Below are 25,042 nucleotides of genomic sequence, written 5' to 3'. Positions count from 1 at the left end.
GGGAGATTACCCTAATGAAACTAATATAATTACTGGGATACTTCTAGGGGGAAGCAGGAAGGTCAAAGACAGAAAAGGTGATATAAAGGAAACAAGAGATTGGAGTGATGACGCCCTTTTGAAGATGAGGAAGATGACATAAGCCCAGGAACACAGGCTGTCTCTAAAAGAGGAAAAGTCAAGGAAACAAACTACCTCAAATCCTCCAAAAAGGAACCAGCCCTGCCAACAACATAACTCATGTTGATTTTGGACTCCTGGCATTAAGAATTTTGAGAGAGAGGCTGGGATATAGCTCAATTGGTAGAGTGCTTGCTTGCCTTGCATGCACAAGGCCCTGGGTTCAATCCCCAGCACACACACACACACACAAAAATAATAATAATAATAATAATAATAATAATAATAATAGTAATAGTAGTAGTAATAAGAGAACAAACTTGTTTTAAGTCACTAAGTTTGCAGTAATTTATTACAGCAGCAGCAGCAGCAGGAAATTAATACAGAAAACCTGACAGACACCATCTTAAGTGATCAGTGAACTATTCTAATGAAAGGACAAATTGAAATCCTACGCCAACTGACAGAATGCAATGAGAGCACAGACTTTTGTGAAATTCCTGGCCTAACATAAAATCTGAATCTAATAATGAAAAACACCAGATAATCCAAATTAAAGTTCATTCTACTAAGTAACTGACCTGTAATATTTAAAGTCAAGCAAAGATTAAAGGACTATTTCAGACTAAGGGAAACTAAAGAAACATGTCAACTAAATGTTACATGTGGTTCTGAACTGGATCTCTTGCTACAAAGAATATCACAGAAGTGTCAAAACCTGAATGAGATCTGACAATGAGATCGCAGTAATATTAAATTTTCTGACTTTTCATGATTAAATTATAAACACTTTTGAAAATACACCACTGATTTTTTTCAACCCCTCATTAAATTAAGCCTTATAACTCACATTTTCAAAAATAAAATCAAGGAAACATTTGATAAGGTTTTATAAGAACCAGCTAAAGTCTCTTTATTAACCAGACAGCTTGATCTATTCAAAGGAATGATGTTCTCCTAATGTCTCTGACCAAGAAAAAGTACACATGGTTTTCAGCCCCTATATTCTTGCACAATGTGTACTTGCACCTGTATGCCACACTCTTTCAACCTAAAAACTAACTCTTAATCTTTCAGGAATATATTTAAATCAGTCAACAAGCACTACAAGCCAAGAATAATGGCACACACCTGTAATCCTAGCTACCCGGGAGGCTGAGGCAAGAGGATCGAAAGTTTGAAGCCAGCCTCAGCAGCTTAGTGAGACCCTATCTCAAAATAAAAAAAAAGAGCTAGGGATGTATTTCAGTAGTAGAATGCCTCTGGATTCAATCCCCAGCACTAAAATAAAAAATAACAAAAACCTACTACAGGTTATGATTTATATATTACCATTTAGATTTCCAACACAACTAAATATTCACAATACATATCCCAACATAACTAAATATTCATAATACATATTCCAAATCTTTGTATAATAACCTCATGTTAAAGGATCTATCACAACTATCACAAGTCCTTACTGATGATTTTTAATAAGACACTTAGAAGGTTCATAACCCACTTGAATCAAAGTGTGGAATATGATATGTCAAGAAATTTGTAATGTTTTGAACAACCCACAATAAAAAATTTAAAAAAAAAAAAAAAGACACTTAGAAGTATAAAAATAAGTTAATTTATCAACTTCTAATTTTATAACTTCTAGTTTCAGAGAAACTCAAAATTATGTTAGGAATATCATTAATTGTTTTTGAGTTTTTTTGTTTAATTTTTTTTAATTATAGATGGACACAGTACCTTTATTTTATTTATTTATTTTTATGTGGTGCTGAGGATCGAACCCAGTGACTCACACGTGCTGCGCAAACACTCTACCACTGAACCACAACCCCAGCCCCTCATTAATGTTTGATATAGTTTTAAAAGAAACTATTCAGATGTAGAAAAGGTAAATTCCAAAGTCATAAATTAATTTTGTGACTTAAAATATTATGAAAAATATATCATGACTGCTGTCAGCAGCATAACTTTAGTAAAGCTATAGGGAGAGTAAAAGGTTTGGGAGAGGTGACTGCAACTGTACTTCAAAAGCTCCACAGTGCCTTGTTAAAATAGTCATATCTGTCCACGCCAGGGGGATCTGCCAATCTGCAGTATAACTAAGTGAACTCTTAGCACCATATTCATAGAACCCGAAGAGCTTAAAGAATATTAGCCAAAGTGAGGTTTTCATACCTGTTTGCCTGATTATCACAAAAGAAAAAAAAATCTTTTAACTTTTAGATTTCTAATTTAACATCTAAATTTAACAGTTGCAAAGGATGTCATCACATAAAGTTGATATCTCAAAATAAAACAGTTCTATCCACTTTTAAATGTATCCAATGAAATCTAAAAACCGTACCAATGTCATACCTTTTATCATCATTCACTTATAAAAATTAATAAATAAGTTCTTCATTCTACTTCCCCCACATAGTTTTATCCTAATGTAATGTATTTTTAACCTGGTAAAAGTCACTTCTCATATGGTAAAACATACTTATTAAATTTATTTTTTTATTCTCTGTGAGTTTAAAGTATTTTCCCAACTTTGTTTTGAAAATGTTCAAGCCACCAGAAAAGTTTTAAAAATATTAAAATGAACAATTCCCTTCACCTAAATTCACCAACTGCTAACATCTTGTACTCTAGGCTCCACTATTTCTTTCTTCCCCGATCCCCTCCTCTTTACCTGAACAATTTTAGAATAAGTTGCAAACATAACTGCAGACTTTACCTCTAAATGTTTTGTCATATGTCAAAGAACAGTGGTAAATTCTATCATACTCAAATTTAACATTTTACATGTTAAATTTTATGACATCATATTTTTGGTGTTATCATACAATACCAATATTGTAAATTGATAAATTATTAAAATAAAATGTAAAATTTCATGCTTTCACTTACAAGGAACTTGTAGATATCTCAAACTTTCAAAAGGGTTAAAAACTTTATACTAAAATTTAATTTAAATAAAAGCCCACTTTTGTCAATATGGCCTAATGTTTGGTTGAATAGCTTCAATGTACTTTAAGTATATTTTGTCAAAATCTGAAGTTGCAAATTAGCTATATAACCTAACTGGCAAAGGCAGTCCTCACCATTAAACTAATCACCAAAATCAAACTGTCAAAAAAAAGTTGAGGGGCTGGGGATGTGGCTCAAGCGGTAAAGCGCTCGCCTGGCATGCGCGGGGCGCTGGGTTCGATCCTCAGCACCACATAAGAAAATAAAATAAAGATGTTGTGTCTGCCGAAAACTGAAAAATAAAAAAGTTTTTTAAAAGTTGACTTCTTTATTCCATTAAAATAATTTTACTATTGAGGATTATAAAAATCATTGAGAATTTAGAACATATCTTACATACAGTTTACTAAACTTAATAAAGCCAATGATATAGATAACAATTTATTTCATCACAAACTATTTGAAAAAAATGACATGCTACTTTTTCCAAAATATACTGATTCCTGAAACTATTACTAAATTCCTAAGATGTCCAAGAAAATATTAACAAGAATCAAAAGAAATTTTCAAAAAGACTAAAAAAAAATTAGTTTTCTACCTACCCAGTGCATCTGGTCAAGCCTATATCACACCTCACTGTGGTAACACTAACTCAGTCACTTGTTTGGACAATTGTAGTTTTTTATTAACTTAATAAGAAAACCAGTTTTACTATAATCATGAATTGTTTTTTAGAATGTTCCAAAATAGGAAGACCTGAGAATAACAACTTGGGAAAGAAAATTTGAGAATCACTGCCCTAGCCCACCAAAAATCTAACAGTCATCATCCCAACCATAAAACAGAATAACAGAAATAAAGGTTCTATTATCTCCTAAGGCTAGTTCAGAACCATTTTAATTTGGGAGAGACAGAGACAAAACTAAATACTACTTACCTTCACCACTACTCAGCACACACAAATCTCCGATTTTCCAAATTGGAAGGATTACAGATACTCATCTAACACCTATACCCTATGTAAATTCTGTCAATGGATAAGGGAACTCAGAAGGCAACTGAGTTCTTGAACTAAAAAAAAAAAAAAAGGCAAATTATCCCACCGTCACTGACAACCTGGACAACAGAAGTGTAAAACAATATGATTCTAAAAGAGCTGTTCTATCTTCCTAAAGCTGGTTCCTGATTGGGCAGCAGTATGTAACTATGTCATATGCTTATAAATCTCAATTTTATTTCCCTTTTATGATTCTCTAACAAATAGTAGAAGTAGGGTTTTTCAACCCTGGCATTATCAATATGTAATTCTTTCATGTTGAGGGCCATTCCATGTATCATAGTCCCTACCCACTCAATGCTAAAAACACATCCTCAGTGGAAACAATTAAAAAATAAATCTCCAGAAAATTGCCTCTGATTTAATTTCTCTCTCTCTCTCCACTATCTCTCATCGAGGATTCATCAAGAGCAACTTTAATGATATGACCTACAAGTCAGGGACACAGGGAGAAGAAAGGAAAGGCTAGGAGAATAAACAGAGGTAAAAAGAAAACAATTATCTTTTCCCACTACCCTAAATACATCCTTCAGAAAAAAAAGAGAATCACTGTTGCAGTACTTTCGGAAAACAGAGAAGACAGGAAGCGCTCATTAATGTATTTTAAAAGATCAAAGAAGCCAGCTGGAGCAAGGTAGCGCACACCTGTATTGTAATCCCAGGAGCTGGGGAACCTGATGTAGGAGGAGTCCAAAGACAGCCTCAGCAATTCAGAGAGACCTGTCTCTAAATAAAATATAATAAGGGACTCGGAATGTGCCTCAATGGGTAAGCGCCCCTAGGTTCAATCCCCAGTACCAGGGAAAAAAAAAAGATTAAAGAAGTCAAATTACAACAAAACTTCAGGAAGATGATCTCAATTAATGCTTGTTCAGAATTCTTAGTGTGTCATCTGAAAGCAGAATAATCAATAACACATTATCAATAGGGGTAGAAACTCAAATTTATAAGTGTTAACTGCCATTATAAGCAACTTCTGTAAAAAAACACTTTAAAAATACAGTAAGTAATTACAGTATGAAGATAAAAAACACACCTACAGGATGATCACAATACCTAATGTTATATAATATCATATGTTTGTCTTGGAAGAAATCTCCAGTAAGAATATCACACTCAGGGGCTGGGATTGTGGCTCATCGGTAGAGCGCTCGCCTAGCATGGGCAGGACCCGAGTTCCATCCTCAGCACCACATAAAAATAAAGGCATTGTTTTGTGTCCATCTACACCTAAATAAATAAATATTTTAAAAAAGAAAAAAGAATATCACATTCAAACTCAAAAATGCTATAATCCCAACCAAATAAAAATGAAGGATAATCTGAATACTGTTAGATGACTCAAAATAGCTTTAATGAGCTGCATGCGGTGGCATGTGTCTATAGTCCCACCTAAACAGGAGACTGAAGTAGAATCATTGAGCACAGGAGTTAACAGCCAGCCTGGTCAGCATACAAGTAGCATCTCAAAGGGGAAAAAAAAAAAACGACACAAAGGTTGAAAAACATGAGGAATTTTAAATGTAAGGAAACAAAACTGTATTTTTAATAGCATGTGATTTTAAAACATACAACTAAACTTATAAATTAAACATTTTAAGAAGATACGGGGCTGGGGTTGTAGCTCAGTGGTAGAGTGTTTGCTTCACCTTTGAGGCATTGGGTTCGATCCTTGCACTACATAAAATAAACAAATAAAGGTACCGTATCCATCTACAACTAAAAAAAAAATTTAAAAAAGATATGATTTCTTCACTAAAAAGATATATACTCAAGATGGCAAAAAACTTTTTTTAATCTCATTAATAAATGGAAGAATAGTAAATCAGATCATGTCACTTTCCTGATTAAAACCCAATTCTCTTTCATCTCAACTTGAAGTCACCTTTTCAAGAAGACCTTCTATGAATTCTCTACTTATTTACATAGCATTTATCACTATGTGATATTTTTTATTATTCCTTTGTAGTATGCCAATCACCATCTTTCCAACCCCACAAAATATAAGCATCATGAGACTATTGATCCTATTTATATTGTTCATCCCTATATTCCACTGCCTAAAACAATGGACTAGGCATCAAATGGTAGGTACCAGAACCTGGTCCCAGAAGTGAAATTACTACTAGGTTTTATAGATGTTTATACATTTTTATAGCTCCTTTCTTTAAAAGGCAGCACTATATATTAAATATATAGTCATCATTAGTATTGGTAGGAATCTGATTCCAGGACACCCCCCACATCCCCTGCCAATATCAAAATCTGAGAATGCACAAGTGCCATATATAAAATGGCAAAGTATTTGCATATAACCTATGTACATCCTCATGTGTACTTTAAATCATCTCTTATTATATTTAGAATACCTAATACAATGCAAATGTTATGTAAATAATTGTTGCACTGTATTGTTTAGGGAATAATGACAAGAAAAAATTCTGTACACATTCAGTATGGATGCAATTTTTAAAAATATCTTCAATCTGTGGTTGACAGAATCCATGGATGCAAATAAAGAGGGCTAACTAGCATACATGGCACCACTATTCTTCAGCAGCCAGCATAAAAGCCAATTTCACTTCTCTATACCAAATTCTAGGGCAGAGATTGTATCTTACTCATTAATGATCAGTTTTTCTCATCAGTTGCCTGAAATATAGTAGGCATCATATAAATATTTATAGAGAATGATAAACTCTTATTTAACAAATATTTGGCACGTATGTACCAGAATCTTTCTGGACACTGAGAAGAAAGCAGAAAAACAAAACAAAAACTCCTGCTCCCACAAGGCATACATTCTAATGAAGAAAATAGCAATGACAAAGTAAGTGAACCATATTGAATATTAGAATATTTGGAGGGAAATAATGCAGAGAGAAGGGAGAGAGTAGGAGTAAGGAGAAAGGCATCAATTTTAAATGAGGTACTCAAAGAAGATACCGCTGAGAAGTTGGCATTTGAGCAAAGACCACAGACATGAGGGAAGAGGTAAAGTAGTTACCTAAAAGAAAAACATTCAAGGCAAAGGGAGCAGCAACACTGGGGGTCTAAAGGAAGCAGTGTACATCACTGTGCTCTAAGAACAAAGAGGCTGGGGTAGTTAGAATTAGAAAAGGCAAGGGGATCAAAGAGATCATGAAGGACTTTACAGGATATTCTAAAGACTTTATTTTCTATGTGGATTGAGATGGATGACCTTGAAGAATTGAGAAGAACTTTCTTCTATTCTAAAAGGACTGCTTAAATTTAAGAATAGACAGCAGTAAGCAAGAGTAGGTACAAAGAGAATAGTTCAGAGGTTAACAATTTAAGCAGTAAATCAGGATGTTAGATGGTAGTGAAGGATGAGAAATAGACTGGATATAGCATTTTGAAATGTACACTTAAGAATGGTATAAATCATAAATTTTATGTTATATGTATTCTAACATAAGAATTTAAAAATAAGAAAAAGATCCCTTTACATTCCTACTGCCACCACCATTATTCAGGCCCACATTTATTATTCTGTCTGCTTCTTAGTCTTTTTTTTTTTTTTTTGCAAGATGCTATTAAATTAACTTGCATCTAGTATAGCTGCAAAAATATGTTCTAAAATGTCTGAATTTGATACAGTGCCAGCAACACTGTGCACAGATAAACTCTTTAGCTGGACATTCTAGGGTCTCTATGACTTGTCAAAAGTCTATCTTTTTGGCATTTTTCTCACAGTTTTTCATTCTAAACCTGCCTCTCACTGATCTGGTTGCCTGTCTGGCCACTATACTTTTTATCATGCTATTTCTTCTTTATACTGATTCCCCTTTTACTCATTAAAATGTTCCTCATCCTTAAAAGTCTAGTCAAAATCCACCTACTTTTTTAAACTCTTCCTGAACTCTAGATCCCCAACTAGATGCAAATATTTTATCCAGCTAGCCTCCACAACATTTGTTTTCGCTTCTCTTACACTTTCTTTGGGGTGTTCCAGATATAATAATTCAAGCATTAGTCTAATCCTAATCCTTCCACACCCCAATCAGGTTACAACCTCAAAATAAGACTATGTTTATATCACCTATATCTTTATATCATTCATTGTACCTAGTACAAACTGAACACTCAATAACTACTAGATTTAATTACATAAGCAAAAATCTGTAAAGTTGAGTTGTCTAGATAAGAAAACTCCTTCATCTATACTGACACAAACAGAATTCTAAAGAGTAATGAACATTTTGGGGGGAAGAATGAACAAGGCCTTTTAAAGAAACAATGTAATGGCAACTTGGTACAACAACATTTCATATCAGCAAAAAGTATGGTAATAATAGAAAATGTTTTAAAAGAAAGGCAAGTATGGATACCAAAAAAAAAAAAAAAAACAAGGCTGGGGCTGTAGCTCAGTGGCAGAGCACTTGCCTAGCATGTGTGAGGCAATGGGTTCAATTCTCAGCACCACATAGAAAAATAAATAAAATAAAGGCATGCTATCTATACAACTATTAAAAATTATTTTTTAAAATGAAAGTCTTCCTTATGTCTGAATGAAAAGTATGATTAAGAGAACAAACCTTGGGCTGGGGTTGTGGCTCAGCGGTAGAGCGCTCGCCTAGCACATGTGAGGCCCTGGGTTTGATCCCCAGCATGGCAAAACACACCACACACACACACACACACACACACACACACCCAACAGGTGATATCTGAAATCTCAGAAAGACTATGTGACCTAAATTTGAACATTCATAAAATAAACTTCTTCAAATACAAACCTGTTATCAAGCAGTTTCTTCTAATGTAAAAAACAGCCATTCAACAAGAGACTGATATAACCAAATCTACTATTTAAAAACAGGACATCCTCATTCTTTCACTGCACTCTATCCCAAAACCAATAATTAGGTCAATCACCAAACAACCTTCAAAGGGATAAGAAATAAGATGGAAATGAATAAATAAATATATAGCCCAAGCTATTGTAGATTTCTCTAATCTAACCATTCCTCTACATCCTAACATCTCAATGGAATAAGCTCTGAAATGGACGACTCCTCCATGTTTCTCCTTGTCCAGCTACCACTATCTCCCATGGCATCCCCCAAACCATTCTCCCTCCAAAAAATGCTCCACAAAAGTGAAACAGACCATGTTATTACCTATTTTAAAACCTCCATTGTTTACCAAATGATTACAGGGTAAAGTACAAGCTTCTTAAAGTGGCTCACTTGGTCCCAGTTGCCAATCACATTTTAAATCTTTATCATTTACAGAAGACTCCACTCTTTTAGCATATACCTTCCCATATTTGTGGAATGCCCTCCTCTCACTTACCTTTCAAGACCTATCTCAATCACATGAAAACACCCAAATCCCAAAACAGAATTATTCATTCCTTTCTCTGTGCTTCCACAGAATTTTCCACTTATCATTTTAATATTTATCATAACATTTAACATCAATTTAATTACAAGATGCAGTACAGAGTATGCAGCTAACAAGAGAAGCTTTGGCATAAGACAGACTTGGGTCCAACATCCAGTCTTCTAACTAATAGCTATACGGCTTTAGGCAAGTCAGTTACCTTACTCTAGTGCAGTTTTCTCATAGAGTTAATACATGAATTTACCTTAAAGTACTGATGAAAGTGCAAGATGCCACATCTCAAAGCTAATAAACGATCAATAAATAACAGCTGAGTTGAGAAGAGATTACAAAGATCATAGTTATAAGTCTCAGACTCAGGCAGGAGATGGTACCTTCCCCCACAAAAGGGACTATGTCTAAAGTCATCCCCGAAAGAGGATTCCGGGAAGATGGTGGAATAGAACACCGAGAATCTGTCTCCTACTTAGACAATTGCACTGGCAGAGCCAGTTTTATGCAACTGTTTTTGAATGCTACATTCTAATAAAAGTTTACAACTTCTGGGGGAAGACTTAGACCTAGACTGTGACTATTTCTGTCAATTCTAGCCCTCAGCATAGTAGCAGCTACCTAATCCCACTCCAGCCCCCCTGGCAGGCAGCTGGGCAGGTGGGCCTAGAATAGCTTGCACTGGGCTCACAATACAGTGAGCCAAAGGACTCTGCCTTCCAAATATCAGAAATCTGTGCTCTGATCACGCTGCTTCTGAGGTTCAAAGAGGTGGGCACAGCCATTGTTGTTCACCCTACCCCTTCAGAGAAGTAACTTTCAGAAATTTAAAGGGCCAGCACTTTTTCCCCCACCTCCTTCATTTTTCTCTTCTTCCCCTTTTGGAAGCCAGACATTAAAGACTCAAACATTAAAAGTAATCACAGAAGCAGGCAAAAATCAGAATGTAACTACACATGCCCAAGGAAATATTCATGCTCAGAAAAGATCTTAGATCTTAAGTTTACACCTCAGATTGATCCCTTACACAAAGATAGCCTAAAACAATTCAAAGAAGAACAATATCACACTCACAAAAAGAAAAGAAAGAAAAATAAAAAAAACAGCAAAACAAGGGAAGGAAAGAATTTGACTGTAATTACAGAGTTATCACATTATTAGCTTCAAAGGTCCAGTTTTCACAACAACAACAAAAATCACAAGGCAGGAAACTATGGCCCATTCAAAAGAAAAAATAAATCAACAGAAACAGAAATAAATCAAAAGATCTAATGGCAGACGTAGCAAAAACTTAAAAAAAAAAAAAAAAAAGGGTCTTAAAGATGTGCATGGGCTGGGGATGTGGCTCAAGTGGTAGTGCACTCGCCGGGCATGCGTGAGGCACTGGGTTCAATCCTCAACACCACATAAAGATAAAATAAAGATATTGTGTCCACCTAAAAACTAAAAAATAAATATTAAAAAAAAAAAAAAAAGCTGTGCAAAGAACTAAAGGAAGCCAGATGTGGTGGCGCACGCCTGTAATCCCAGCAGTTCTGGAGGCTTGAGACAGGAGAATGGTGAGTTCAAAGCCAGCCTCAGCAAAAACAAGGCACTAAGCAACTTAATGATACCTTGTATCTAAATAAAATACAAAACAGGACTGGGGATGTGGCTTAATAATCAAGTGCCTCTGAGTTCAATCCCCAGTACCCACCACCCCCTCAAAAAAAAAAAAAAAAAAACAAGAACTAAAGGAAGAAATGGACCAAGTCCAGAAAACAACAGATGAGCAAATGGAAATGTCAATAAAAAAAGGAAAGCAACAGGAAATTCTGGAATTGAAAACCACAACAACTAAAATGCAAAATTCACTAGATGGATTCAAAAGTAGATTTCAGTAGGCAGAAGAAAAAGTCATTAACTTTAAGGTAGGACAATGGAAATTATCAAGTCTGAGGAACAGAAAGAAAAAAGATTGAAGAAAATTATAGAGAAACTGTGGGACTTCATCAAGCAGACCATATACAAGAATATTTGGTAAAATAATGGCTGAAAATTGCCCAAATTTAATGAAAGACATGAATATAAACATCCAAGAAGTACAATGAACACCAAGAATGATGAAATCAGAGACACCCACAATGAAACACATTATAATCAACCCTTCAAAAACAAAGAATCTTAAAAGCAACAAAACAGAAGCAATTTATCACATAGGGGATCTTCAATAAGATTATCAGATTTCTCATCACAAAATCTGGACATCAGAAGACAGTGAACCAACATATTCAAAGTGCTAAAAGAAAAAAAAAACTGACAACCAAGAATCTCATATTTGACAAAATTATCTTTCAAAAGTGAGTGAGAAATGAAGACATTCTCAGAGAAACCAAAGCAGAGGCAGTTCATTACCACCAGACTTTGTTTTCAAAAAATACTTAAGAGTAGTCCTGCAAGGTAAAAGGAAAAGAACAGTAGGCAGAAACTCAAAAGTCATATGAGTAAATAAAGATCTCACTAAAAGTAATGATATGGGTAATTACAAAAGCTACTGTTGTTATAAATGGGATGTAACTCTATTGTTTGTTTTCTATATGATGTATGAGACTAATACACTAACCAGAATATATACAAAAGGAAAATGAGAAGAAATGTAAACATTTCACTATTAAAAAACTGAACATGAAATAACAGTAATGATGGAAATAAAGGACAAAAAAGTTATGAGGTGCATAAAAAACAAATGGAAAAAAATGACCCAAGTGGTAAGTCTTTCCTTTTCAGTACTTTAATGTAAATGGATTAAGCTCTCCACTCAAAAGACAGAGATTGGCAGAATGGATTTTTTAAAATGATCCAACTATAAACTACCTACAAGAGATTCATTTTAGATTCAAAGACACAGACTGAAAGTAAAAGGACAGGAAAATCAATATAAATAAGTAACCAAAAGAAAGTAAGTGTAGCTATACTAACATCAGACAAAACCAACTTAGAGTCAAAAGAGGTTACAAGAAACAAAGAAGGGTATTATATATTACAAAAAGGTTTGATACAGCCAGACATATAACATGCCTATAATCCCAGCTACTCAAGAGCCTCAGATAGAGCACCACAAATTCTCCACCAGCCTGGGCAACTTAGTGAGATCGTACTAAAAATTAAATTTAAAAAGAACTGAGGATGCAGCTCTGTAATAAAGCATCTGTCTAGCATGCATGAAGCCCTGAGTTCAATCTCCAATATTGTCACACACACAAACACACACACACAAAAAAAAAAACCTTTGATAAAGAACACATAACAATTTTAACATTTATGCATCTACTGACCATCAAAATATGATGCACAAAGAACTGAAGGGAGAAATTGACATTGTTACAATAATAGTTGGAAGCCTTTAATATCTCCTCAATAGAGAAACCAAACAGAGGACAACTACGAAAAATAGGGAACTTAATAAACCAGCTAATTCTCACTCACATAAAGGATATTTCCCAGGAGATACCATATATTAGGCCACAAACTAAGACTTTGCAGATTTAAGATAAACATCATAAAGTATCTTTTCTCTGACTACAATGGGATAATGTGAGAAATCAGTAACAGAAAATTGTTGTAACATTGTTATAAAATTTACAAAGTAGAAATGAACACACTCTCAATCAACAGATCGAAGAAATTACAAGAGAACTTAGAAAAATTTTAAAGACGAATGAAAATGAAAACACAACATATCCACTCAAAAGACAGAGATATCAAAATTTATGGGACACAAAAGCAGCAGTGCTCAGGGCTAATTAATATTTATAAATATATTATGATCATACCTATAGGTGGAAAAAAAGGAGTGCAGGACCTGGGGATGTCATTTACTGACAGAGCGCTTGCCTAGCAAGCACAAGATCCTAGGTTCAATACCCAGTAAGGAAGGGGTGGAGCACAAACCATATTTGAGCGCATAATCATCATTACTGTGTAATCGTCATATCATTTTTTTCAGTCCAAAAACTGGTTTATAACCTTTCACTGTAAAATTCTTCCATGGCATAATTCTATTCTATTCTTCACATGGCTTAAAAAGTAAACAGCAGCAAAGTATTCACCAGAGGCATATGGATACACATTTGTCCTCTCAAACACTGTGAGCCAGGAGCCTAGCACTCTCAGTACATGAGTCAATATATTTCTGAAAGCCAACATGTGTGTTTTGTTTAAAGTATTGCAGCACTATTAGTAAACACCTTACAGAAGGGACACTGAGGTGGGCATGTCAGATGATGAAAACAATGAGAGCAGGCACAGACTAAAATTTGAAGGTCCATACTTTGTAACACAATAGTAAATTAAGTGTAATATTTCAACTATAATACACAAATCAGTAATTAATGTGTTCATTTTTTTCAGACAGGAAAAATGCTAAAGTATCACAAAGAAAAGATGTGTGTCAGTTTGAACTATTCAGTTTTAAGCTATACTCATGAATATTCCATGCATCCTGATCTTACACCAGTTTAATAATAAATGATTTTTAATACTGGCACATTAAAAAAAAAAGTTTCACATAATGGTCACACCCTACTTTTTTGCAAAAATATTTGGCATGAAATCTGTAACAATAATGTAGTGAAACCCAGTAAACCAAAATGTGTAGTTTTCTTTGAGTGACTTGGATGATGGAGTTACAGGCAACATCTGTTCTTTGGTTCTTTCCTGCACTGGGTATATGCAGCTCAAGAAAAAAAGTTACACACACATTAAAAATCTGATCCCTCCATCACCTAGAAGCAGGATCTAATACAAAGGTAAAGCTCTAAAAATAAATGCTAAATGAAGAAATTTCTACAGCATATTTAGTTTAGCAACTATATTTATACATATTTCTTTCTTTGCTTCTTGTAACCACTTTTGGGTGGGTAATTATGATTACCCCTAGAATACGAGGCTCAGGGTTCAGAGATAACTAAGAAGGGGCCAGGTTGGAACTTAGAACCTTTTCAAATTCCTGTTTTCTTATTATACTACCAAGACCAAACACTACAATGGACTCCTACTCATATTCCCAACTAAGAGCATAGATTCACTTACAAACTATTTGAAAGGAATCGAATAAAGAATATAATTTTCTTAAAGTTTCATTAATCCTTTCAGATAACGAAAAACTAGCCTGGCATGGCGGCACACACTTGTAATCCCAGCAACTCAGAAGGCTGAGGCAGGAGGATCACAAGTTCAAAGCCATCCTCAGCAATTTAGTGACGCCTTATGCAATTTAGTGAGATCCTGTCTCAAAAAATAAAAATGGGAAGGGGATGTAGCTCAATGATTAAACACCAGTACCAAAAAAAAAAGAAAAACAATATCTAAGTACCCAAATACCAAATTAAAACAGTAGGAAATAACAGCATCATTATGTGTTAGACACTGTTCTAAATACAAATATTTATAATTCTCACCTCAATTCTATGAAACATTACTATCTATTTAAACAGATGACTATAGTGAAACAACACAGATTAAATAACGTGTTTAAAATCACAGCTGGTAAACTGCAGAGCCATGTTTCAAAACCAGACAGATTGAAAAGCTAAAATCAAGGAGCAAGGTAACATGGAAGTACTGTTTTATGAGTAATACCAAAGGTAGATAGTAGCAAAAGTAACTGGAATTATTTCAATATCTTAATACCCAAAGTATATAAGACACCAGTCACAGTACCATGGTAAATATGTTGGAAATATTTAATAAATAAATATGATAAAGTGGTTGTAAACCCATATTGTTAAAATTGTTTTATCACAAATATTTGGCTTTCAACTACCAGAACTTTGAAGCATAGTTTTGTAATAAGTGTTTCTAACTTTCAAAAAATTTAAAGCATTGATTTGGTTTGTTAAGGTCTTTAGTTTTTGTTTTGTTTTGTTTTTTTGTAAAGACACATACTAAAACAAATATACCACCACCCAAAATGCAAAAGGCCTTTTTAAGGAAACTCTCCTCCTCTAAGCAGCACTTCTAGTTTCAAATCATATAGGGAACTTTTAAAATACCAAAACATAGCACCCACTTCAGACCAATTAAATCAGAATATCTGAAGATGCGTATTGTTGTTAAAAGCTTCCTGAGTGATTCTAATGTGTAATCATAGTGGAGAACCATTGTTGTAAGAAAATCTAAACCCTTCATGTTGTTATTTCTTCACACAGTTTTTGTCCATAATTGTCTGAAAAAGTATTCATTTTATTCAGCCAACTGCAAACAATCAAAAAGTAAGACAAAAAGGACCCTTCACACTAAAAGGGGGATGAGTTATAAATACACCTAACCCAATATATTAGGCAAAAATCAAGGCAAAAGAAATTCCATTAATAATGTTTTAAAGGCTGGGAATGTAGCTTAGTGATAAAGCCCTTGCATAACATGCAAGAAGCCCTGAGTTCAATCCCCAGTACCACAAAAAGTAAATGTTTTGGATAACAGGAAAAGTTCAATTACCATGTCAAATATGCCAATGATCAAACTATTTCTATTTTTTAAACCCCAGGTTTTACAGTATGTAAAATGGCAATATGCTTTCCAAATGTTCAAGCCCAATAATTCCAAGAGTCACACCAAAACAACTTTTGACTTTAAACCTGAAATCCCCAAGTGTGTCATTTTTTTGAAAAGAGAAAGACTACTTAACTACAAACTTAAGGCTGTATATCTGTCAGCAAAACAAATATTTTCATGATTTCATGCAAGATATGCCTGACAAGTCAAGATCATCGGAAGAATTATGAGACTGAAGCTTATGCCTATATTTTTACATTTGGCTACTTAGCAGTTTTGCAAGAAAACTATGCTTCAAAAGCAAGTATTAAAATATGCAGCTGTGTTATTCAAAAACACTACTACAAGCCGGGCACGCAGTGGCAAACACCTATAATCCCAGCAGCTCACCTGTAATCTCAGCAGCTCGGCAGGCTGAGGCAGGAGTATCATGAGTTCAAAGATAGCCTCAGCAAAAGTGAGGGGCTAAGCAACTCAGTGAGACAGTGAGACCTTGTCTCTAAATAAAATACAAAACAGAGCTGGGGATACGGCTCAGTGGTCAAGTGCCGAAGTTCAATCCATCTATCTCACCACCCCAAAAATAAACACTGCTACAGGTCCACATTCTACATTCAGAACCCTTAAGAAATGTGCTTCACAATTTTTCAAATTTGGAAAAGATAATACAGTGTTTATACCCTGACATGCCCTGAAGGATCAACAAAGCACCAGAAACCAAATAAATTAATATTCCTTAAAAAAAGGAATGACGCTTTTCTAAGTGAGATAAGTAAAAATTACTGAGAAGCCCCTGACAGGAAAGTTATCAACTTACTTTGCTGCAACCATCTGAAATGCTTTTTTTTTTTACAGAGATGAGCCTATATGCAAGATTTCTCTTTGATGTTCAAGATACTGCAAATGGACTGTGATGAAAACATTCTTTTAATACCACTAATTCTAAAGAAACAACTCAAATTATGTTATACTCATGAAAAAACTCCAAGTGGTATCCAATAATTTCCACAATGATTAGAATAGCATAAGTGTTTGCCTTAATTTCCATAAAGATGTTTTAGACAAGATCAAACAAATACATCATATATGTGCAAGCTGATGTACCTAAGACAAGTCTGAAACAGTCATATGTAAAGAAGGAACAAATATACACCCATAGCTCATCTGACTTTCTATCTAGCAGTAGAGAAAAACAGGGTGCTTTGAAGCTAAAGCAGACTAATATTCTTATCCAGGCTCCACCACAAAGGAAAGTTATTTACACCCTTCACCCTATTTACACCCTACAACTTCCAAATTCTTCATCTAGAAAGTAGAAACAATAGTACTTACCTCTCTACATGTTTAAAAGAATTATATAAAGTAACATTTGATGTCCATGACTTACAAATCATCAATATTAATTCCCTCCACCTATACTACTATCATCACTTCTTCAAAGACCACTTATAAGCTAAAAGGGCTGAAGTATGACTTGCCTATGATACCTTATTAGGTAATTTTGAAATGCTAATTTTAATGCAAAACCTACCATAAAAATTACTTCCAAATTTCAAAAATCCAGTTAGATTGAAGGGATGTCTAACTGAATCAGGGCAACTTCTCAAAACACATTCTAAATAAACTTTCTACCCACTCTCCTGATACTTTTTTAAAAGTATTCTACACAACCAACTGCACACAAAAAATGCATAAGTGAAAATGAACTACTATACTAAAAAGTAGACCCTTTTAACTCCTAATACTAGAAGAATGGCCTAGGTTTTCAGACAAGAGAAACCATTACAGTATTTAGACTTCATAACACAACCACTGTCCAAGAACCCACACAACTTAAATGCACTTTGAGAAAAGAAGAAATGACAGTCCAAAAATCCAAATTTCATAAACTAGCTACTGAATAAGGACATAGTAAGTCTGATAACTTTGGGCAGATTTTTGCATTTAATGGACATTTACACTTATTGTCAAATGTACAAAGAGATGGAAACCTTTGTTGCTCTTTATCCTAAATTCACTTGTAGTTCCATTATGTAACTCAAGAATTTTACAGGGTATTGAATTCAGTCTTAAAGCATAAAAAGTTCTGAGCTGACTCAATGCTTCACTGTAAATAATTTTCCCAAAGTACTGTACATAACCTGGACAACCTAGGTCTCCACCACACCCAACTTAAGATATTCAGGCAACTTAGCATAGCTCTTGTTTAAAAGACAGCTTCCCCTAAATGATGTTAATACTCAAAAGCTACTGGTTACTGTTAATACTACCAATACATTAGACCTTTGCAGTTCCATCAGCTTTAAGAATACCACCTGTCCTATGTCCTAGCAGAGTGCAACAAATGGAATCCAAACATTACCCCAAAATAAAATGCTTTGAAATCTGTATTATTCTGTGTTTTAATATGTTGTCTGATGTGAAAAGATTTAGAAAAAAAAAAAAAAAGCAAATTACCAATTACCTCATAACTCTCTACAAGATGAATTAAATGAGACTTGATCCTTCATACTTGCACTTTTTCCTTCATAAACAGGAAACTCCAACCGAAAGGAAATAGAGAAAAGCCTATTTTTGCTAAGAAGAATAACGGCATTGCTTCCAACCCCCACAGTGTGAGTGAACAAAATGAAAAAGGCAATGGGAGGAAGTGACGGGGGCGGGAGGCTGGTGAGCTCACTTGGGAGTCCTAAACATGCTACCCAGCTCATAGGGTGCCCCAAACATCTGTAACAGCTGGAACACGGGCACGGGGCTGTAAGAATAACAGGACGGGGGATAGGGGGCGAGGCGAGTCTCAGAGTTGTGCATGCACCTTTGGTTTCCTGCTTTGCCAACTCTTCTCTTATCTCCCAATTCCCATCCTCCCCAGACCATCCCGCTCCCTCCATAAAGAGTACCCAATAAAAGGAGAGGCAGAGAAGACAAAGAGGCAGGAGGAGGCTTCAAAGAGCACCCAGAACAATGGAGAGAGGGTGAAAAAAGAAACTCCTGAGACCGACGATGGGGGGGGGGGGGTGAGGAGGCACCGGAGAAACGCCACAGAGCCCGGGCCCCGCGGGCGCCGGGCGTCTGGACGCGAGGCCCTGCCGCGCGGGCGGTGTCACCCGCGACGCGGCGGGCTAGGCTAGGCTAGGCTGGGCTAGGCTGGGGCCGGCCGGGCGGCGAGCGCTGAGGGCCCCGGGGGCTGCCGGGGCCTGCGCAGGTTCGCCCGCAAGACTCACCGGCATTCTGGTCTCGGGGCCAGAGGTAGTATGTGGCTGGGATCACGATGAGCCCAACGAAGGAGGTGAGGAAGTAGAAGAAGGTGTTCCCACTGTCATCGTACTGGAACTGCTGCCCCGCCATGGCTCCCCCTCCTCCTCCTCCTCCTCGCTCTTCTCACCGCCGGCGCCACGACCCCGCTCTGCGCCCTGGCTCCCAGCGCCCCGGCCCGGTGTGGCGTAGCTCGGACGCCGACGCCGCCGCCGCCTCCTCCTCCTCCTCTCCTCCCCGCCCCCACGCTACTCTCACGGACACGCCGCCGCTGCCGTAGCTGGCTCTCGCGAGATGTTCCTGCCCGCTCGGTTTTTCCCTCCCCCTCCAGTTCCCAGCACGCTCGCGGAGGGAGACGTGGCGCGCGCAGCGCAGAAATCCTGCGAGGCCCCGCCCCTCTCCCGCCCCCCAAGTCACAGCCCCGCCTCCAACCTCCTGCTGGCCCTGCCCTAGGCCCCGCCCCTAGGACGGAGTGTCTTCACTTCCTTCCTCCCCTTGGTTTCCCGGGGCCCCACACGGGATTCCGAGAGTGTACCTGTAGGGTCCCAAGGAAGTCTTCTCTGGCCGGGCAGAACACAGGTGGCTCTCCGAGGTGCTCTCCCGGCTATCTGGAGCAATCTTGCCTCCTCTCTCTACTATCCTTGCTCTTGGTTTTTAATTGCCCTGGTAATGTTTTCCTAGGTTCTTATCCACTCCTCCAGCTCCCACATTTTGGAAACAAGTATCATTCGGAACAGGCGAGGTGGAGGTTGTTGTAGTTCGGTTTGCAAAGTAATGTTTGTTCCCTAAGACTGAGGTCTGGTCTGCGCCCATTTTCCTCAGTCCTACACAGATAGTGTCCTATCTGGCCAAAGCTGCTAATATTTACAGCCACCAGTTCACTAGCGCTTTCTACGACCCAAGCAGTAGGCTAAGACCTTTATTCTTTGTATCATTTAGGCGTCGGTGAACCTTATGGACTAAAGCAAAACATGCCCGCTCTACAGATGAAGAAATTGGGGCTCAAAGAGTTTGCCCAAGGTCAACCTGATGATTCAACCCCAGAGCTCTCTGACGCCACAAAGCCAGTGCTTCTGAGCATCATATCGCATTTCCCTGAGAGCGTCTAGAACTCTCCTCTACAGAAGGTGGGCAGGAATCTGCTCCTAGAAGGACGTCTGAGCCTGCAGTAACTCTCTAGAGCTTCTCTTCTTCCCTGTAGTGGGATCCCCAAGAGGCCGGTGTCAGCCGAGTTGGCGCGGGACTCACGACCCCGCAGTCCAGCGGCAGCCTTGGCTGCGTCGGTCCCAGCACCTTCATTGCCCCGGTGTGTCAAAAGGGTAGCCCACCAGACCCATCTCAAACGGTGGCTGTGCAGGTTAAAGGAAAGGCAAGGTGGTATATTTTAAAAGAACCAAATATTGCACTACATTTTGAAGGCTCATTTTTAGACTTTATAGTCAGTTAATTAAACGCCTTTTCAATATGCCTTCCATTGTTAGAGGAGAACTCTGGTTGTACATCCTCTTTTATTTCATGTCCTCAGAACTAATATTTATCATAATTAGTTATGCTTTCCTTCAGAACAGATATATTAACATGTATTCTCTCTTTCCTTTCAAATTTCCCACCTACCTGCTTTGAAAGGAAAGTTCTGAAAATTATTTTCTCTGCATTTCCCCCTCACTTTTTCCTGAATAAAGATTCCAAAGACTATTGGAGGGAAAAAAAATAAAACAGAAGTGAAAGGGAAAATTGTACTATGAAGTCCACACAGCATCATGATCACCCACACGTGACATGCCCAGAAAGAACAATTTGTCCTGCTTGCAGAAACAAATTAGTCACAAACCTGGGTCAACTGAAGTCGTTAGGACCCTGAAGTTCCTTTTGTTTATGTTGAATCTGTTAAATCTTCCCAGGTTTTAATAATGTTGAAGTGATTATTTTTTATTACTCCAATTATGTTTTACTCAGCATTTGTGTAAAGATAATACATCAGTTTTATAACCTTGTGGCAATATAAATTATTAATGATAAATACTCCCCTTCTGACTTTCTGCAGGAGTAATCTTTTCACTGCAGCTCTGGGATCATGCATAAATTGGCTTGAACCAACTTAACCATGAAATAACAATTTGAACAAATTACACTAACTTCCTAAATTCCCAGACCAATCTAAAATATAAATTTTTTAACCAAAGCACATTAAAATTTTGAAAATGCGTCCTCTATTTTTAAAACCATAAATATATCTTATCCTAGAACTTATCAATATTGAACGGACTACCCAAATAGTATCCAAAGCAAATCTAAATCATACCTTTAATTAATTTCATCACAATTTCTGATTCATAGTTATTTTAACCTACACAACTATATCTTTTAAGAGATCATTTTAGTGAAACATTTTAACAATAATAAATGAAGATGGAAGAAGCAAAGCTACAAACACATTTTGTCCTTAGTGTAATTGCTCACATTAAAAAGTATTTTAGGGGGCTTGGGTTGTGGCTCAGTGGTAGAGCTCTTGCCTAGCATGTGTGAAGCACTGGGTTCGAATCTCAGCACCTCATATAAATAAATAAAATAAAGGACCATTGACAACTAAAAATATCTTAAAAATAAAATAAAAAGAATTTTAGTATTATCTATTAATGTGTCTGTATGTGAATATTTTAATTTTATTTTTGTTGCTAGGTAGATCATTTCCTCTCAGGTGTAGAAATCCTATTTGTATTTTCCTTTTAATAATTCACTTTTTTCTTAGAACAAATCATGCCTTCATTTTAAGTCATTCTTGTATACTATTGGTGTTGACTTACATTCCTACAGACCAAAGTACATTTATATAGCTATAAGTGTCATTATTCAGTTTTCTACTTAATGGAGTTAGGATCAAAGAGACTGGAAGGAACCAAATTACTAAGTAAGTACATGTAATTATTTCCAGTCTTCTTCCTGTTTCCCCCTCATACACACAGTATAATAGTCTTCCCTTAATTTGCAGAGGATATGTTCTGAGAACCCAAGTGGATGCCTGAAACCACAGTTAATACCAAACCCTACATCCATTATGTTTTTTCTATAAACATATACATAAATACAATGTCTTTTCCATGTTAACTAAGTGCTTACATGTTGTGGCTATGAATTTTGCAGTTCAAGATATGACAGCAAAACTAGCATGAATTCCTTTTCTTTCTCCACAATTCCGCTAATAGAAGACTTGCTCTTACCAACCTCAGTATACAATTTTTTCTTTCCATATTATGTAGAGAACTTTCACCTTTTCCTTTTAAAGAAAACCTTTATAACTCTTCTTTGGCATATGAAATTTGACAGCATCACTACTTTGGCATTTGGGAGCTGTTATAAGTAAAATAAGGGTTACTTGATCACAGGTACTATTATACCTAGACAACCGATCTAATAACAGAAATGACTACTAAGTAACTAAAGGGTATGTAGTGTATATAGCATGGATACACAGGACAAAGGGATAATTCACATTCTGGAAGGACACAGCAGGAGGACATGAAATTTCATCAAACTTACTCAGAACATCACATAAGTTAATGCTTATAAATCGTTTATTTCTGAAATTTTCCATTTAATATTTTCTGTGATAGACCCCTGGTAATTGAAATCTTGCAAAGCAAAACCATTGATAAGGAGGGATTAAACTTCTTACTATCCTGTTTCAGAGACAGAATTTTCTTCCATTAAGAGGTTAAATTTATTCTAAAACAAATTAATTATTTTTATTTGTCCTTATCAATGGAAAGTTCTCCCTATCATAATGATAATACTAATAACAACAAAGTAATTTTTAAAAACCTTCCAGTTGAAATTCTAAATCATTAGCTACATGTTGGAAATTTGACAAAGTAATAGCATGAAATCATTGCAAATTTTTCATTCCCTAACTCTCTGAAGCTCCAATGACACAATGAAACCACAATCTAATTTTTAGAGAAAATGTAAAAGAGGTGTAAGTTGGAAAGATAAGACTAGTTTATACTCAACTCTAAAACATGAAACAAACTTTGGTGGGAAGGGTACTGAGGATTAAACTTGGGGATGCATTACCACTGAGCTACATACACAACACTTTTTATTTTTTATTTTGACACAGGGTCTCTCTAAGTTTATTAGGGTCTCACTAAATTGTTGAGGCTGGCCTCCAACTTGAGATCCTCTTACCTCAGCCTCTGGGGTCACTGGGATTACAGGTGTGAATCATAGCCACAGCACAAAACAATTTTAAAAGGAATCAGGGGCTGTGATTTTCCTTTAGTATTGTAAGAAAGTTTGTATTCTGACCTCTTTGTTTTCATGGAAATATTGAACTTGTTAATATTGTTCTTTTCCTATCCCTATTTTGTGACTACAAAGCTGAGAATTAATTGTACTAAAGTCAGTGGTCAATGATGCATTGATAAACTCAGGTCATTCCTTGTGAATTACTTTTATACTTTAACAACTTCTGTGGTTTGAATTTGTGCCCTTCAAGATTCAAGTGCTAAAATTTAATTGCCAAATGTCATAGTATTGAGGCCTTTAAGAGGTATTTAGCCCAGGTGGGAGGCTCCCTCATGAATGGAATCAAGGCCCTTATAAAAGAGGCTTCATGTAGTATTCCATGTTTGGCTCTGTCCTGTGAAGACACAGGGTTCCTCCCTCCAGAAGATGCAGCAGCAAGGTACCATCTTGAATGTGAAGACTGTGTCCCTCACCAGACACCCAACCTTGATCTTGGACTTCCTGGCCTCCATCCAGAACTGTGAGAAATGAGTTTCTATTCTTCATAAATTACTGAGTCTCAGGCATTTTGGTACTGCATCACAAGCAGACTAAGACACTAACATATACAAATAGTTTACTGAAAAAACAATGATGCACATTGTACCTTAAGCCATAAACTAGCCCTTAATAAAATTCCCCACCCAGATAGAAATGTGACTTGGCAGAGTAGACATAAATAAATGGAAGAGTTCACCCAGATCATTTCAAATGTATATATTTGAATACAAAGAAAAGAATTCTTGCCCAGTCTGGAGGCACAAATCTGTAATCCCAGCAACTGAGGGTTGTTGGAGGGTCACCAGTTTGAGGCCATCCTCAACAACTTAGGGAGACCCTCCCAAAATAAGAAATAAAAAAGGGCTGGGAATATAGCTCAGTGGTAAAGTACCCCTGGGTTCAATCCCTAGTACCAAAAAAAAAAAAAAAAAAAAAAAGGAAAAAAATCTAAGATTAAAACTTAAATTCAGAAAAACATCAATCACCTTATCGAAAAGTAAACATTTGTCATTTGTAGTCTTGCAGCTTATAAAATTTGGGGACTCTCATAAAAAAAAAAGTGTGATTATGCTGGGTGCAATGGCACACACCTGTAATCCCAGTGCTTCAGGAGGCTGAGGCAGGAGGATTTCAAGTTCAAAGCTAGCCTCAGCAATTTATGGAGGCACTAAGCAACTCAGTGAGATCCTATCCCTAAATAAATATGGGGATGTGGTTCAGTGGTTGAGTGCCCCTGAGTTCAATCTCTGGTATCCCCCAAAAACATGATTATAAAATTAGGTATAAAAGTTAATATTTATATTACAACTAGTTTAGGTTGTGCTCTATAAACTGAAGACTTCTGGTAACTTCTGTTTTGTATGATTTTCATCAACAATGGTTTGTATGCAGGGTCTAGTGCATGCTGGGAAAATAAGTGCTCTATTACTAAACTACACCTCCAGCCCAGATAAAATTTTTAATACCATTTAT

The 25,042-nt window shown here is 36.4% G+C and overlaps 1 protein-coding gene across 1 annotated transcript in view; it reads right to left on the bottom strand.

Annotated features, from left to right (window-relative positions):
* Positions 1-19,465, bottom strand: part of Sec63 (SEC63 homolog, protein translocation regulator) — a 61,540-nt gene extending 42,075 nt beyond the window's left edge. The window contains exon 1 of the mRNA XM_046430443.1: positions 19,255-19,465. Within this exon, the coding sequence (XP_046286399.1) occupies positions 19,255-19,378 (124 nt within the window). The 5' untranslated portion in view covers positions 19,379-19,465. The remainder of the gene's footprint in view (positions 1-19,254) is intronic.
* Positions 19,466-25,042: the final 5,577 nt, after the last annotated feature.

The sequence above is a fragment of the Marmota monax genome, unplaced genomic scaffold, assembly GCF_021218885.2.
Source record: "Marmota monax isolate L192 unplaced genomic scaffold, Marmota_monax_Labrador192_F-V1.1 WCK01_AAM20220418_F8-fsc00013, whole genome shotgun sequence".
In the NCBI taxonomy this organism is placed as follows: Eukaryota; Metazoa; Chordata; class Mammalia; order Rodentia; family Sciuridae; genus Marmota; species Marmota monax.
This window is presented reverse-complemented; position numbering and strand designations above follow the sequence as displayed.